General features: G+C 43.7%; 2 protein-coding genes across 2 annotated transcripts in view; one reads left to right on the forward strand and one right to left on the reverse strand.

The window, feature by feature from the left end:
• Nucleotides 1–854: 854 nt before the first annotated feature.
• Nucleotides 855–9,056, reverse strand: msantd4 (Myb/SANT-like DNA-binding domain containing 4 with coiled-coils). The gene is made up of 3 exons (XM_027012132.3): nt 8,941–9,056; nt 7,633–8,256; nt 855–5,837 (listed from the first exon to the last, which is right to left on the reverse strand). The coding sequence occupies exons 2-3, from the start codon at nt 8,107–8,109 to the stop codon at nt 5,052–5,054; spliced, it is 1,263 nt and encodes a 420-aa protein (XP_026867933.2). The 5' UTR covers nt 8,110–8,256; nt 8,941–9,056; the 3' UTR covers nt 855–5,051.
• Nucleotides 9,057–9,226: 170 nt separating this feature from the next.
• The window catches only part of aasdhppt (aminoadipate-semialdehyde dehydrogenase-phosphopantetheinyl transferase), a 6,017-nt gene continuing 740 nt past the window's right edge, over nt 9,227–14,503 (forward strand). The window contains exons 1-6 of the mRNA XM_027012133.3: nt 9,227–9,712; nt 9,912–10,152; nt 11,064–11,185; nt 11,607–11,768; nt 12,720–12,788; nt 12,996–14,503. The exon at nt 12,996–14,503 is cut by the window's right edge and continues 740 nt beyond it. Coding sequence (XP_026867934.2) covers nt 9,569–9,712; nt 9,912–10,152; nt 11,064–11,185; nt 11,607–11,768; nt 12,720–12,788; nt 12,996–13,157 — 900 coding nt within the window. The 5' untranslated portion in view covers nt 9,227–9,568 and the 3' untranslated portion in view covers nt 13,158–14,503. The remainder of the gene's footprint in view (nt 9,713–9,911; nt 10,153–11,063; nt 11,186–11,606; nt 11,769–12,719; nt 12,789–12,995) is intronic.

A 14,503-nucleotide genomic window follows, 5' to 3' on the forward strand; every position in this document is an offset into this window, starting at 1 on the left:
AATCTTGCCGATTTCTCTCACATTACTTTTTAACCTAGTTTTTCCCCTGGTAAACTTTTTTTTCTTTAAGGAAAAGACTTAAAATATACTCCAAGTAGTGAAATTTCCAAGAAAGCTAGACATTTTCTTAAGCTCATTGAATACTTAATTGTAATGTTTTCCAGTAGTCTGATTATTTGTTTTGACCCTTGTTAATATTCTGTTGTACAATATGTACACCATAAAGACCTACAAAAATATTCATATTTTCATTATTAAAAACACAAAGAAATTCAATAAATACAACTGCAGTTGTGGTATAATTGAATAAGCTGAATTCTGACTGTAGTTAATTAATTCCAATTCTTATCTATGCAGCTTGTGGTTAGCAGAAGGCATGATGGGTCTCAGCATGGTTCAGTCTTGCTCTTTAATGAGCAACACCCTACACCATCAGCAGTGACTGTTATTCAGGTGATGTTAACAGGCCTTAAAGCCAGTGCTGAGCTGAGTGGAGGACATGATCTCTAAGGAGCGTACGACACGGTTCTAGACTGTCAGACAGTGAGCATGTGTGAGCAGTTTTTCCTGAACACCAACTGCTCTTTGTGTTCTGCTCTCTTAGCACATTCTGGCCAAGAGAGGGAGCCTGAGTCTTCAGACTCTGCCAGATACATGAAAGGAATTGCACGAAGTTCATCTCCACTGTTCTTTTTTCAGTATAAACAAACATCCACACTCATTTAATTTTTTTCCCCTCTGAATAACAAAAACACCATTATAATCACATGAGATATATTTTTTGATTACTTACTGATACACAATTGTAATAAATAATAAACCTAAAACCGATCACAAAGCATGGTTTTGCCATATTTGATAAATAATTTTATTTAAGGAAGTAGTAAATGTTATTTAATGTTAAAATATCTACCCTTCATATACAAAGAGTACAAGGTGAGTAGCTAATAGATCATAAGACAACTCGAATATAGTTACATTATTTTAAAGTGTAGCTTACACACCTGATTCACTTTGCATAAGTAATTGTTAATTAACACCACCCCTGATTGTCAACCAAGGTGAAATCAAAAATACATAGTATATGCTATCATGACACGATTGTGTTCTATTGGACACCTGATTGGTTGGTTGAGTATGTTCTATGGTTGAACCACCAATGGTGGTTCCATTACCACACTGGTGAATATTACTGGCATGTGTTTTACTTGTATCATTAAAAAGACAAAATACTATATTTAAACAATGTCATATGTATTATGTTACATATACCACGCACTGGCCTGCTCATTAGGACCTCATCCTCACAGAACAACACAGTCAGTCTCATTTCTTTGTTCTGTGTTTTAGAATTACCATGACGAGTACATTTACTGTGAACAATGTTACACAGCTTATTTACAACCACATTAAGATACATTTCTCTAAGGACACAAGACCTTCATCTAACCTGACACTGATACACATCTTACAATGACACCTACACCCACGATTTATTAAAACACCACACTCTCCACAAAACAACACTCTTTGCTACGTTTAACAATTCCTAAATTATCTTAAAAAATAAAACCACAATTAAAAAAATAAATACATTAATAAAATGAAAGGTGGTAATTGCCACAGTATTTTCAAGAGGCCCATTCCCACTGAGAGCATGGCTCCACATTGCATGGGGACCCCACAATAAAGATTGCTCTCTGTAATGTTGCACCAGAATGTCTCCAAGGCTACGTTCACAGAGCAAGCAAAAGTGGCCCAAATCCAACATTTTCATCCACATGTGACACAGATTTGATTGGATGGCAGTATGAACAGCATGTTCAATTCCAATTTCATATGCGTTTGCAACTCACTTTCATATGTGGTATTGGAATCCGATACGCGGCAACGCATCTCAGCCTGAATAGCAAGATCGGATATCTCAACTTTAGACCAACATTCAACATTCCTGACGAATTTCATGCTGCTAGTAAGCAAAGCTGGACAACACCAGTGGCAGGACAGTGAGGTAACAGACCTTAAAAATTTGGGGTGATGTTTCTGTACATACAAGATTAGAAGGCACTTATTGCAACCGCTCTCACGATCATTTCTGAATTTGCAGTGGCCTCCACTGCAGACTACCATGACCATTAACTTTATGGTCAGGGCTGTTAGTGTTGACTTCATTCTGACTGACCTCTGAAGGAGTGTGCTACAAAACGCATTCTTTTGCAAATGCAGTTCAATTTAGAATTTAGATCACATTAAAAATATATTGTGAACAGCTAAAAAAAAAACAAAAAAAAAAAAAACAGGTTTGGTTAGAAAATTGAGTTTGGGCCACTTTTACCTGATGAGTGAACGTAGCCGAAGGGAAATACACTCACTAACGTAGCGCATCAGTAATCAAGGAATTGATCCATGTTCGATGACAGTAGGCCAGAATTCTTAGATGGGAAACAGCTATTCCTCAGGGGAGTTGCATTTATATCATAAGAAGGGAAAGAAATGGTTATAACAGAGCTGGGAGACATGAAGTTAAATCAATATATAATTTATAATGTCACACATTTACCTTAACAACCATTTTAACTTTTATTTTTTAAATCCATTTTTGTTACTTTTAAAGCCCAATTGCCAGCAACAACCCAAAAATACTAGTAAAGAAATTCCAGTAAAACGCTCGTAAAATGTAATACAAATGCAAATTCCAAAGTTTGAGCAACAATCGTGGTAAACAGTGGCGGTTCTGTCGGGGGCTGGCGGAGGCCAGTGGCAACAAGCCTGCACCCACCACGCCCTTCCCCCAAAACAAGGGGCGCGTTACCTCACTCTCGCGAACACACGGGACAAAGTGGCATACCGAAGTAAGAAGCACTTTCCGGTTAGACCCTTTTAGCTGGTGGACTGAGTTTCTCACGTGGAGCAGAAAGCGTTTCCCTGCTTAGTGATGCACACTAAAAGTATAGAAAGGGAAGCAAAGAAGATAAAGGGGAGTCAAAGCTGCCAGATTAAGTGTTATGCTCGTTTTAGAATTCTGACAGTCATGCATGTTAGCTTTACTGAGAACGTGTGGCATCACAAAGTACGTTATATGCGAATATGTATAACTTTAACTAGCTAACTAAGCTGAAAGACAATAAATAACATTGTTAACAGGGCAAAGACCCTGAAAGATGATAAATTTGTTGATCCGTTTATATGAAACATAGGAAAATATAGAATATAGTGAAAATATAACTGAAAACTGCATAAATAAACTGTTGAATTATATCAACATTGACTTTTTCCTCTTAATGCCCACAGTGCACATTTAGGTAGAAAGTAACTGGCCCCTCCAACATAGCCACTGGCCCCGGCCTGCCGCCCTTTTCAAAGGGCCTACAACAGTCACTGGCGGTAAATGGTGCTGTAGATGGTGGAGTAAATGCAATTCATTGCCAATTACCCATTTGGCTTCTCAAAATAAAAAATGTAAATGCAAAAAGAACTGCTGACGCTGACTCATGTCACTAACCCACCCAAGTCAAACGCTGACTCATGTCACTAACCCACCCAAGTCAAACGCTGACTCATGTCACTAACCCACCCAAGTCAAACGCTGACTCATGTCACTAACCCACCCAAGTCAAACGCTGACTCATGTCACTAACCCACCCAAGCTAAGAAAATAAGACTTATGTTATATATTTATTTAACATCTCCCTATACCACTGACTCACACCCCCCCCCCCCCCCCAACAGTATAAACTGCAATGCGATAGTTACTTCTGTCACAATAATGCCACAGATGTTGGTCGACATATCATGTCTCCAATTCTGCTGGCTGGTGCTTAGCCTTTAATATCACAGTGCCCAGAAACCTAGCAGACTGTAGTACATGATCAGAACTGTCACATGACCAAACATAGCAACATGAGGTCTGTGTGTGATTTGTAATACGAGTATGGCTCTGTTTTTGGAGAGTTAGAAAGAACTGCAGGATCATGAAGCAGTGGGAGTGGATCAGGGCCCCGGGGCAGCTCCCATGCAACAGGACAGAATATAGTCATGTCTCTCTCTCCAACACACACACACACGCACACACACGCGCGCACACACGCACGCGCGCACACACGTGCGCGCACACACGCGCGCACACACGCGCGCGCACACACACGCGCGCACACACACGCGCACACACACACGCGCACACACACGCGCACACACACACGCGCACACACACACACGCACACACACGAGAAATCCACGACTGAATACACCGCTCTCACACACACGCACGGGGATCAGACTACATGAAGTCAGCCTGATTGACAACTTTGACAAATTTTCAGTGTTGGGGCCTGAATATGAGCATAAAGAGCAAGTAATGTGTCAGTCAAACAACTGCAATGTGTCGTAGTAGCATCTTGAAAGCCCCACAACACCTCACAAAGGTCTAGCATGTGTGACAACTCCTACAATAAGTGTTCCTTGGCACCCTTGATTGACAATTTCTTGACCTTTTGACAAAAACATCCAGTAAGCTGTTCCCAGCATTATAGACAAGCAAAACCTTCTCGATCACTGATCATCAAATTTCATTTGTCCAGCTTTCCAACTCCCATCATGATCAGACATGCTCATCATTTTAACCCCCAGCTTCATCAGTTGCACTGTCTGCCTCTCGTGCTTTATGCTCTGGCCACACACACACCGAGCTGCTACCGTGGGCTCTCTACTGGAGTACTTGTCAAAGGTGAACTATAATCCATAGTATCTGTCCATCTGGCAATGCTGGTTTGAAGATATTTTGTGACTAACAGCTCTGCTGGTGCTCCAACACAACAGGACACACTGAGGGAAAACTTTGTTCTCAGAGATGGGCTGTAACCCTGTATGGGAATAGAGACTCAAACTGAAGCTCAGTCTTGCTTTAAGAGATGCACCCCAACCCTGGAAAGTTCAGCTCAGATCTTAATCAAGCACACCTATTTCTTAACATTCAGATGGTCCTAAGGACCTGAACAACAACTCTGCAGGGCGGTAGATCTCCAGGAGCAGGGCTGAGACCCGCTGATCTAGGCTCATGAGTTTAGCGTCATCTGTTGGCCATCCTTATGCAGCTGCAGTCTCTCTTTTTCCACTTGGAGGCGCTCTCGCTCGATCTGCAACCTGCCCGACTCAAACCTGAAGAACTGCAGCCTCTCTTTCTCCAGCAGGAGGCGCTCCTTCTCCAGCTTCAGCTTCTCGGCCTCCAAATCCACCAATGCTGGCCAGGCCGGCTTTGTGTCTTTCTCCGCCTCCAGGGAGGACGAAGAGGGCACAGAAGAGGTGGTGGGTGTGGTCGCAGAGGTGGAGGAGGCGGGGCTTTGCTGCGGCAGCGCTGACTGGTGCACGAGCAGTCGAAGTCGTTCCCGCTCCATGTCCAGGCGCTCTTTTTCCAGCTGCAGGCGCTCCCGCTCCATCTCGGCCTGACGGAGCCGCTTCTTCTCCACCAGGAGGCGCTCCTTCTCCACCTGCAGCCGCTCTGACTCCACTTGGAGCCTGTGCTTCTCCAGGTCCAACCTCTGCCTCTCTAGCACCACCAGCAGGCTGGTGCTGTCGCCCGCAGACAGGCCTATCGCTGCACCTCCCGCATCAGGTGTAGCGGGCGTACCCGGCACGCCAGGGCCCAAATCACGAGCCGAGGGCAGGCAAGGAAGGGGCTTCGAGGAGCTCAGCACGCCAAACTCGTCGATGTGAGCAAAGTCATCTGGGCCGTGACCATCCCCATCCACATCGGGCAGGATGGAGGGGAAGCAGTCTTCCTCATCCTCCTCTCCCTCACCCTCCACCTCACCCATCATGTTTTCATCGACACCTCCACCCAGCTGAAGAGAAACAGAACGCACGCAAGTGAGCAGTTATGTTCACCTTCCCACCCTCAAACGTCAGCTTCATAAACAAACAAATCGCATCTTGTAAGACAGGAACATGCATGCCACATATTAAAACTATTTATTTTGGACCTTCAATTACCAATAGACAACCAAACCAAAAACCTCTACCTTGTAGAGTACATTTTGAATAATACACCTGAACCTATCAATAATGCTGTGTATGGTGGCTAACGGGAACAGCAGGGGTGTGGCTGCTAAGGGCCGACGGCAGGACGGCTGGAGGTGAGCTGCTCTTCCTCAAATCCAAACTCATCAGAGGGAAATCAACACAATTTGAATCTCCCACTACAGAAGGTCTGGAGAAGGTTATGATGGAAAAGTAAATGTCCTTACACAAACTATCAAATGTTTAGTGTTTAGAAAACACCAGACACTTAGAAAACACTTAGAAAAAAATTGCTGCATTAGTTAGCAATCTAGCCAACAGTTTTGCGCCCTGACTGATCTCATGTTGAAACGCACATGTGTATGTGCACGCATCACTGCAGTAGATACGTAGCTAGGTATTTACTGCACTCGTCAGATAACTAGGTATTAAGTGCACTAGTTAGGGAACTAGCTACTTATTTAGCGCAGTAGTCAGGTAACATTTACATTTACGGCATTTAGCTGATGCTTTTATCCAAAGCGACTTACAATTACGACCGAGTACAATTTTTTGAGCAACTGAGGGTTAAGGGTCTTGCTCAGGGGCCCAACACTAGCAACTTGGCAGCAGTGGGACTTGAAGTGGGACCTGGCAACCTTCTGACTACTAGTCAAGTACCTTATCCACTGAGCTACCAGAGGTACCTAGGTATTTGGTGCAGTGATCAGGTAGCTAGGTATTTAGCGCAGGTGTGAGGTAACTAGCTACTTATTTATTGCAGTAGTCAGGTAACTAGATATTAAGAGCAGTAGACATTAACCAGAGGTTTTGGAAATAGTTTAGCTTAACATTCTAACTTGCTGGCTTGTAAAGTGTTTGTGACAATGTTAATGGTGATGAATATTATTAAATTAGCATGTTCCACTTTGCCCACTGCAGAAAAAAAATGCTGCTCAAGATTTGCAAACAAGACCAACGATTAGTAAGCAACCAGGCATATTTATGAGCTAGCTAGCTATGCAACTCAAAAGATCACACATATTTTAACAGACCAACAATTTCTCAGATGCTTCAGTCAAGTTATGGCATAGTTCATTATCTTAAAGTTTCCCTCGGGCGGGGGGGGAAAGTATGATCTTTTTATTCTACACTTCCTTAAGAGATTTAAGCATTAGATAGATTTCTCTTGACAATTGTGTGCAGTGAAGGCAGACTAGTAAAAGTAAAAAGTAGAAACTACAAATCTTTTGGAATGTAGAATACCTGGAAAATCTAGTCGTATTCAGCAGTTACCTTTGTCAAACACATTTTTTGAGTTTGTCATAGCCATCAATATTGGAAACATCACTGCAAACCAATGAAGAAAGCCAAATTATTATGAACATTTTAAAAGCCAAGCGCGCGCGCGCTCTCTCCCTCTCCCTCGTTTACTGTGTGTGTGTGTGCGCATTCTCGTTGTAGTACTACATTGTAAAATGACCTTGAATGTGAGAAAGGATGCATATTAATTAAACTATTATTAATACTATTAGGTCAACAAGGGGTTTAAACAGTTTAAATGAGCCCTATATGTTAGTTTCTGTATGTCACACATAGTACACAACCACACACGCGCTGGACGTTCCACACATCACCTACATTATATCCAACTGCCTCTGTGTCCTCCATCTTAATGCCCCCAGCAGACTCGCCGCTCTCGCCTGGATCGGGCAGGTCCTGCCAGTAACCGGCCGGGTCCTTGGGAAAGCCTCCGGGGTCGTGCGCGGGGTCGTTCGTGGGGTCGGCGGCGCCGAGCGAGGCCTCGTTGTCAGGCGAGCAGGGCTCGTAGTGGGCGAGTCGCGCGCGCAGCTCCTTCCGCTTCATCAGCGTGCGCCAGTCCAGGTAGCGGCGCTTCACCTCTCCGGCTGTGCGCAGCTCGCCCTCGCCCAGGGCGTTGACGCACGCCGCCACCTCGTCCCACGCCCGCCGCTTCAGCTCATTCACGGCCGTGTTCTGCTGCCGTGAGAAGAGGATGTCACGACGGCGCTGGATCTCACGGATAAGTGTCTGCGTCTCCCGCACGCTGTAGTTGCTCTTCCGCTTCCTCTTCAGTTGCTTCATCTGCAGAAAGTCCATGACGTAGGCAGCGGTGAGGAAGACCACCTGGATGACCGAGGCTGCGAGGAGGAGACAGGTTCTACCACTACGCAGGAGACATGGAGCTCTGGAGTTGGTGTGAAAATAAAATGATGAACACTCCCAAAAAAAGTTCCTCTTTGGGTCCTACTTCAAACAAAAAATACAGTATTATGTTACACAAGAAAAAATAAAGACTTCTCTGTTGAGGATAGCAAGAGTGATGCACACACTTACATTATATAATGTATAAATACACACCTTTTCGTGAAAAATAGCTCCGAGATGATAAACTAAGAGCAATATGACTGATAAATCACATAAAATAAATATCACATGTACAATAGTAAATGCCAAGATTCTAACAAATTAAGCATGACCTTTAGCTTCGTTGACCCTTTTCAAGTACAAATTATTACATGAAACCTTGATGGCGGAGATTTAACTTAATTTCGCTATTGGCTAATATTAACAACAATATGCAGTGCGCGGCCATAACGCTATACTTCGAACCGAACGATCTGTCTAGTATACATGACTCAGACTCATTGGGTGCTTGGTCTCTTGTTTCAGTTAAATAAAATCAAATGAAATGTTTCATGATTTGTGAACTGGATCTTAGTGTTGTTGGTGCTGTGTGTGCGTGGCTCCAATCTCATGCTAGGTTATCGCTAACGTTCAGCTTTATAAGCGTCTGGCATTTCTCGCAAAAATGTGATTCCCCGACAAGAACAGCTCATAAGGAAGACTGCTTGTGAGTCAAGAAACAAAGCAACCTGTAAGTTACATTTACGCTTAAAACGACTAAACACGAGTATTTTATGCACTCACCGCAACGCTGATATCTGTGAAGCTGTTACTACAAAAAAATTTAATCACACTACTAAGGCCACGTTCAATAGTAAACGTTTCACACTCTTGCAGCCAGACATGCCGTTTACAGATCGGACTTTGGCGATGTGATGCCCAGCTGGCTCACGTTAGCGGCGCTCTATAAAACTTAGCTCTAGCTGACGGTAGGACGTCAGACATGGCCCCCGATTTGCTATTGGCTGAAATCTCGTGTCGTTTCTACAACCGCCCAAGCACGCTTAACCACGTGATCCCTCCCGGAGGCAAATGCTTCCGGATTGGATTTTTGCGTGAGTGGCTGTGCGCGGGAGAATGTTGTTGCTGAATCGTTTTGCATTTCAGCATCAAAAACGGAAAGTTATAGGACATGTAGTGGAACAGGGTTCTTGTACGCGCGTGAGAATTTCACCTTTGTACTTAATCGCGTAGCATCTGGAAGAGGTGGCATTTATCTGCACCTGACCAAGCCCTGCTGAAGTTACCTACTGCTGATCTATTTAAAGCTACATCGCTTTGATGTTCGTTGCATTACTGTGTTTCTCCTAAAATACTGCAAACCAGACAACTGAATCCTGGATCGGAGTCCCCTCCACACCTCTCCGCCGTCATGGAAGGCGTGCGCTGGGCGTTCCGCTACGGCTCGTGGTCTCCCGCACGTTCTGATTGGTTACTCGCTGCCAGATGCGTTCAGCGCGAGGAGAAAGAACGGATTGGACAGTTCGTGTTCGCCAAAGATGCCAAATCAGCAATGGTAGCTGAACAGAATTGCACTGATTTCATTCCAGACGTCTAGAGTTCTGCATAGTTGGTCCCGCAGACCTCGTTTCAGTATAAAAACTCAGGGTTATAGCAATCATGAACAATAATGTTAATAAGGTCCCATCTTATATTGTTATATTGAATTAAGTTTGTGTGTGTGTGTGTGTGTGTGTGTGTGTGTGTGTGTATAGGCTGGCCGCTTGCTTATTAGGAAGCTGGTATGTGAAAAGATGGGTTTTGCATGGGATGGCTTTCGTTTAGAGAGGACACCCCGAGGAAAACCGTACCTGGCCCACCCCTTACCTGCCCCAGACTCCGCCTTTGGGCACACCCACTGGAGTTTCAACGTGTCCCACCAGGGCAACTACGCCGTGCTGGCTGCTGAACCTGGGCGTCAGGTGGGTGTGGACGTGATGAAGACTACCAGGCCAGGTGAATATCAAAGATAAGGATAATCAGCCAGTTTACAAACGGAGATTAAAGGGCCTGTATATTTTTCATTGATGTCCACTTTCAACATTTTTGTGGTTTTATGTTCATAATTAATTTTTAGAAGTCCCAATTATAGTAATATTTACATATTACTTAAACAATTCTTTATTGGAATAAAGCAAGGAAAATGTAGATTTCCATGATCAGGGTCCAGTATGTTCTACTGGACAGTGGGTGGTTTCTCCTTGTTTTTGTTTCATTCATTGCAATTGTTCACTCATAGAATTTTCTCTTATGTAATTTTTATGCACTTTGCTGCCATTGTACATCCTGGATTAACCCTTATATACAGTATATAACATAAATAATGACAGTTATGATGAAAATAGGGATAAAATAAAATGCTATTTTATTTCTGTAGATCCTTCCAGGTATAAAAACAGGTTCTGTACTAGGACAAGTTAAAGATTTTTTCTTTTTCATTTTTTTTCTTTCCTTTTTGTGGTCAAGACTAAATCCTGTTATAGACCAGTGAGTTTCCCTGGGTTAAATATTTGTGTCCTAATCCAGGGCCAGATAAGGACTTGTAAACAGGGCCCTAGAACTGGCCTCTATTTTTACTTATGAACAAGTGTAGTTGTAATAATGGCCACCAGGTGTCTCTAGTGCTTCACATATTTCTTCTCTGTTTACCCCATCCATGCTTGTAGACCAATTTGGACCCAATTTAAGGACCATCAGTGCAAACCACCAGAACACTGTTAAAAACAATAATATTCTCAAACATAAAAATGTTTTTCAGGTATTTACCAAATTGGAACCAAAGGCTGGTGCTTAGAAATTGAGGCGGGGACTTGTTTTTATTGATTGTTCTCACTGTATTTGTGTGCATGTGTGTTTTTTGAGTTTAGGCAGCAGCTCTGTGAAGGAATTTTTCCACCTCATGACACGTCAATTCACGGCGCTGGAGTGGAGTAGGATCCAATCAGCCGGATCAAGCTGGGACCAACTGGACATGTTCTACCGGCACTGGGTAACCGTGGCAACTGCATCCTAGTGTAGCAGCACATCCTTGTAAGCATAGACCAAGTGCTGCGAAGATGAGACTGCAAACGCACACCACACATACATGGACACCCTAAAACCTCACACGTATGGGTTCATAAATAAACCAAACTACACAAATATACATACAAACCTCAACACACAAAGCTGTTTAACTGTGCAGTATTTTTTGTGTGTGTGGCTGAGGATGAGGTCTGCTGATTATTCCAATGCTGATCATTGTTGCCATGGTAATGTTATATTATCACTCTCAGACATGACTCAGTTATAGGAGTCTGTTGTCATCTCAAAACTCTCAAACACACATACACACACCTCTGAATCCATAAGAAAAACAAACAACTTATACTTGGGTGCCAGCTGATTAGTCCTTTCTTCTGTCTGTCAAGACTCTGAAGGAGAGTTTCATCAAGGCGATTGGTACAGGGCTGGGCTTCAACCTCCAGAGGGTGGAGTTTCATGTCGCCCCCAATGAGATGCAAGAGGGGCAGGTTTACTGGCAGACCAGAATGTACCTGGATGAGGAAGAAGAGGAGGGCTGGACATTTGAGGTGTGTGCGTGCACACGAGCGTGTGTGGAGAGAGCAAGAGATGTAGAAGAGTAGGAAAATTTAAGAGGTGATTAATGAGGCCTGGTAGAAGAGAGAAGATGGAGGAGATGTACAAACATCTTCTGTTATCTTTAATGGCATGTGGTAGACATGTATGTGGGGTGGGTGTGGTATTTAGATTCACCCATCTCTCTCTCTCTCTCTCTCTCTCTCTCTCTCTCTCTATCCCTCCCTCCATCGGTCTGTATAAATGACACAAACAGAGCTTCCCTCTCACTCTTGCATGAGAAAAACACGACCGGTAGCAGAAGCCCCAACATCCACTCCGAATATCATAGTGTGTTCCCAGCTGTTCCTAATCCTGCCTCTGAAACACACCCCAGTGTTGGCAGTGTTGAATGATGGAAGGAAGCCTTTTGCACTTAGCAGTCTGCAGTGAATAGCAGAAGTGGAGGGAAAACCAAGCAAGAATGCTGCTGCACCGAGCAGGTGGAAGTTGGATGGCTTTGTCCTTCGGTGACCCTTTGCACATTTGTTTGTTTTAGTTATTTTTGCCGTCAACAATATCGATCAGTTCCAGTCATCATGGGTCACACTCAGAACTGTACTGGCCTGTTTGCATGGCACAGTTCAGGGGTGCGTGGCACCATGAGATGTATTTCCATTTTATGCAAAATATTTGTGTTTGATTTGAGACACTACAAAAATCCATGTACTGCACAGTATAGTATGTAGTGTTTGTTATAAGAATATGGTTTATGGTTTATCGTGTGCAATTTGAGTCAGAACCATTCGGTGTAATTCCTGTTCTTGTGTCATAAGTCATTGAACCAATCGTCTGAGCTAAAGACCATCAAGTGAAGCAATAGAATCTTTAATAAAAATAGATTTACCTCCAAAGATAAAATGTTTTAATAAAAATTAAAACTGTTATGGTGCTGTTCTTCACAGGAATGTTTATTGGATAAACATCATCATGTTGCCGTAGCACTGGGAAAGCCAGAGAATCCCACCACCAATGTGAGTTAATCTACCTAAATCAGTTCAAACACTTTCCTGGACCCAGTTTAAGCCGAAGTCTAGACAAAAAAAAAATTAAAAAAAAAATTAAGACTCATGATTCATGACTGTAATTGGAATTTAGTCTGAAACTGGACTTAATCCATGTCTGAGAAACCACTCCCCAGTGTTATTACAGATGTCACAACAACTCTTGGCCTCACACAGGATGCTGGGATTTCTTCTTGGACCACACCGCCGAAATTCACTCTACTAAGCTTCAGTGACCTGATCTCAGGAGCTACGCCCCTCTCAGATGAAGACCCCGCTTACTGGGAAAGCTTTCAGAGAAAACAGGAAGCCCCTGTCCGACAGAGTGAAATACAGTGACTCCTCCAAGCCAGCAGAGACACCAGAGAATCACATTAGCTGTGCCTAAAGTTCATTTGAGCTGTGCCTAAAGTTCATTTGAAGTCACACTTTGAACAAACTGATTGAACTGAGTTCAGCTTCAGTAAAAACAGGAGTGAAAGCAGAACTTCTCACGTCTTTATTTAATTTTGTAAATGTCCTGAATCCCTTACTTTCAATGCTGCTTACCCTCTCTCTCTCTCCCTCTCTCTCTCCCTCTCTCTCTCCCTCTCTCTCTCTCTCTCTCTCTCTCCCTCTCTCTCTCTCTCTCTCTCTCTCTCCCTCTCTCCCTCTCTCCCTTGTTACACTGTCTCCCTCTCTGCTGCTTCCTCTTCCACTCCATCTGCTGCAGTCTATTTTTAACAGTAGATATTAAGCGGGCCATTAGGGCTGTGCATTTGAAAGACATTGCTCTTAAAAATCCACCCCCATCTATTTCTCTCCCTCTCTCTCTCTCTCTCTCTCTCTGTCCCCATCCTTTCAACTCTTTCTCTGTCCCTGATGTCTCTGTGTCTCTTTTTCTCAATTGCAAAGCATAAAGAAAACCGGAACAAAATGATCACTCCCAGTCTGTTTTCCCCCTTGTCTCATGCTCTCTCCCTGTCTCCCCCGTCTCTCCCGCTGCTTCTCCTTCTCTGTCCACGTCCCTCTGTTCTCTCTCTTTCACCTCCACGTTCTCTCAAGCTCCTTTTGACATTTAAGCAGAAAAGAACACATTCTCCCCCGCCGGTTCGCGAGAGCGTTTACTCACAGCGCTCGCTGTCTGGACAGCGCCGGAGATGAATTTGTGGAGATAAACCAGGTCAGCGTAGGAATAGCCCAGCTTGGTCTCGCACTGACAGGAAGACCTTATCTGAGAGAAACACACTCAGGCTCTCTTTACCCAACACGTTACCGATACAGCACCGCATCTTCACTTTTAAGACCCAACAGGACAGGTGTGGCTGTGTTTGTTCGGAGGGTGTAATTGTGAGTAATTACCTGTATTGTACTTGGAGTAGGATGATGCGTGGTCTCTTTGACAGGAAGCATTTCCAAGGTCATAGTGAACATAGGTTATGAAGGTCTCATGAGAGGAGGAACCCAGAAAGGTTTGACCTCTTTAGGTAACAGACCTGCCCAATGTTGAATACCTATTCCAGGGTGTGTGTGTGTGTGTGTGTGTGTGTGAGTGTGTGAGTGTGTGTGTGTGTGTGTGAGTGTGAGTGTGAGTGTGTGTGTGTGTGTGTGTGTGTGTGTGTGTGTGTGAGTGTGAGTGTGAGTGATGTGTAAAGGTTTTGGACATCAAGCACATGGACTTGATTTTGAGTTGCTTTCTAGGTAAA

Source organism: Electrophorus electricus, chromosome 17, assembly GCF_041902795.1.
Source record: "Electrophorus electricus isolate QZ-2024a chromosome 17, ASM4190279v1, whole genome shotgun sequence".
NCBI classification, from domain to species: Eukaryota; Metazoa; Chordata; class Actinopteri; order Gymnotiformes; family Gymnotidae; genus Electrophorus; species Electrophorus electricus.

What these genes read in the sequence shown, in the direction of transcription:
- msantd4 (XM_027012132.3), bottom strand. Translation starts at nt 8,109, where the DNA reads ATGGACTTTCTGCAGATGAAGCAACTGAAGAGGAAGCGGAAGAGCAAC. An exon ending in CAGAGGCAGTTGGATATAAT is followed by an intron (nt 5,838 to 7,632) that starts GTAGGTGATGTG and finishes GTTTCTCTTCAG; the next exon opens with CTGGGTGGAGGTGTCGATGA.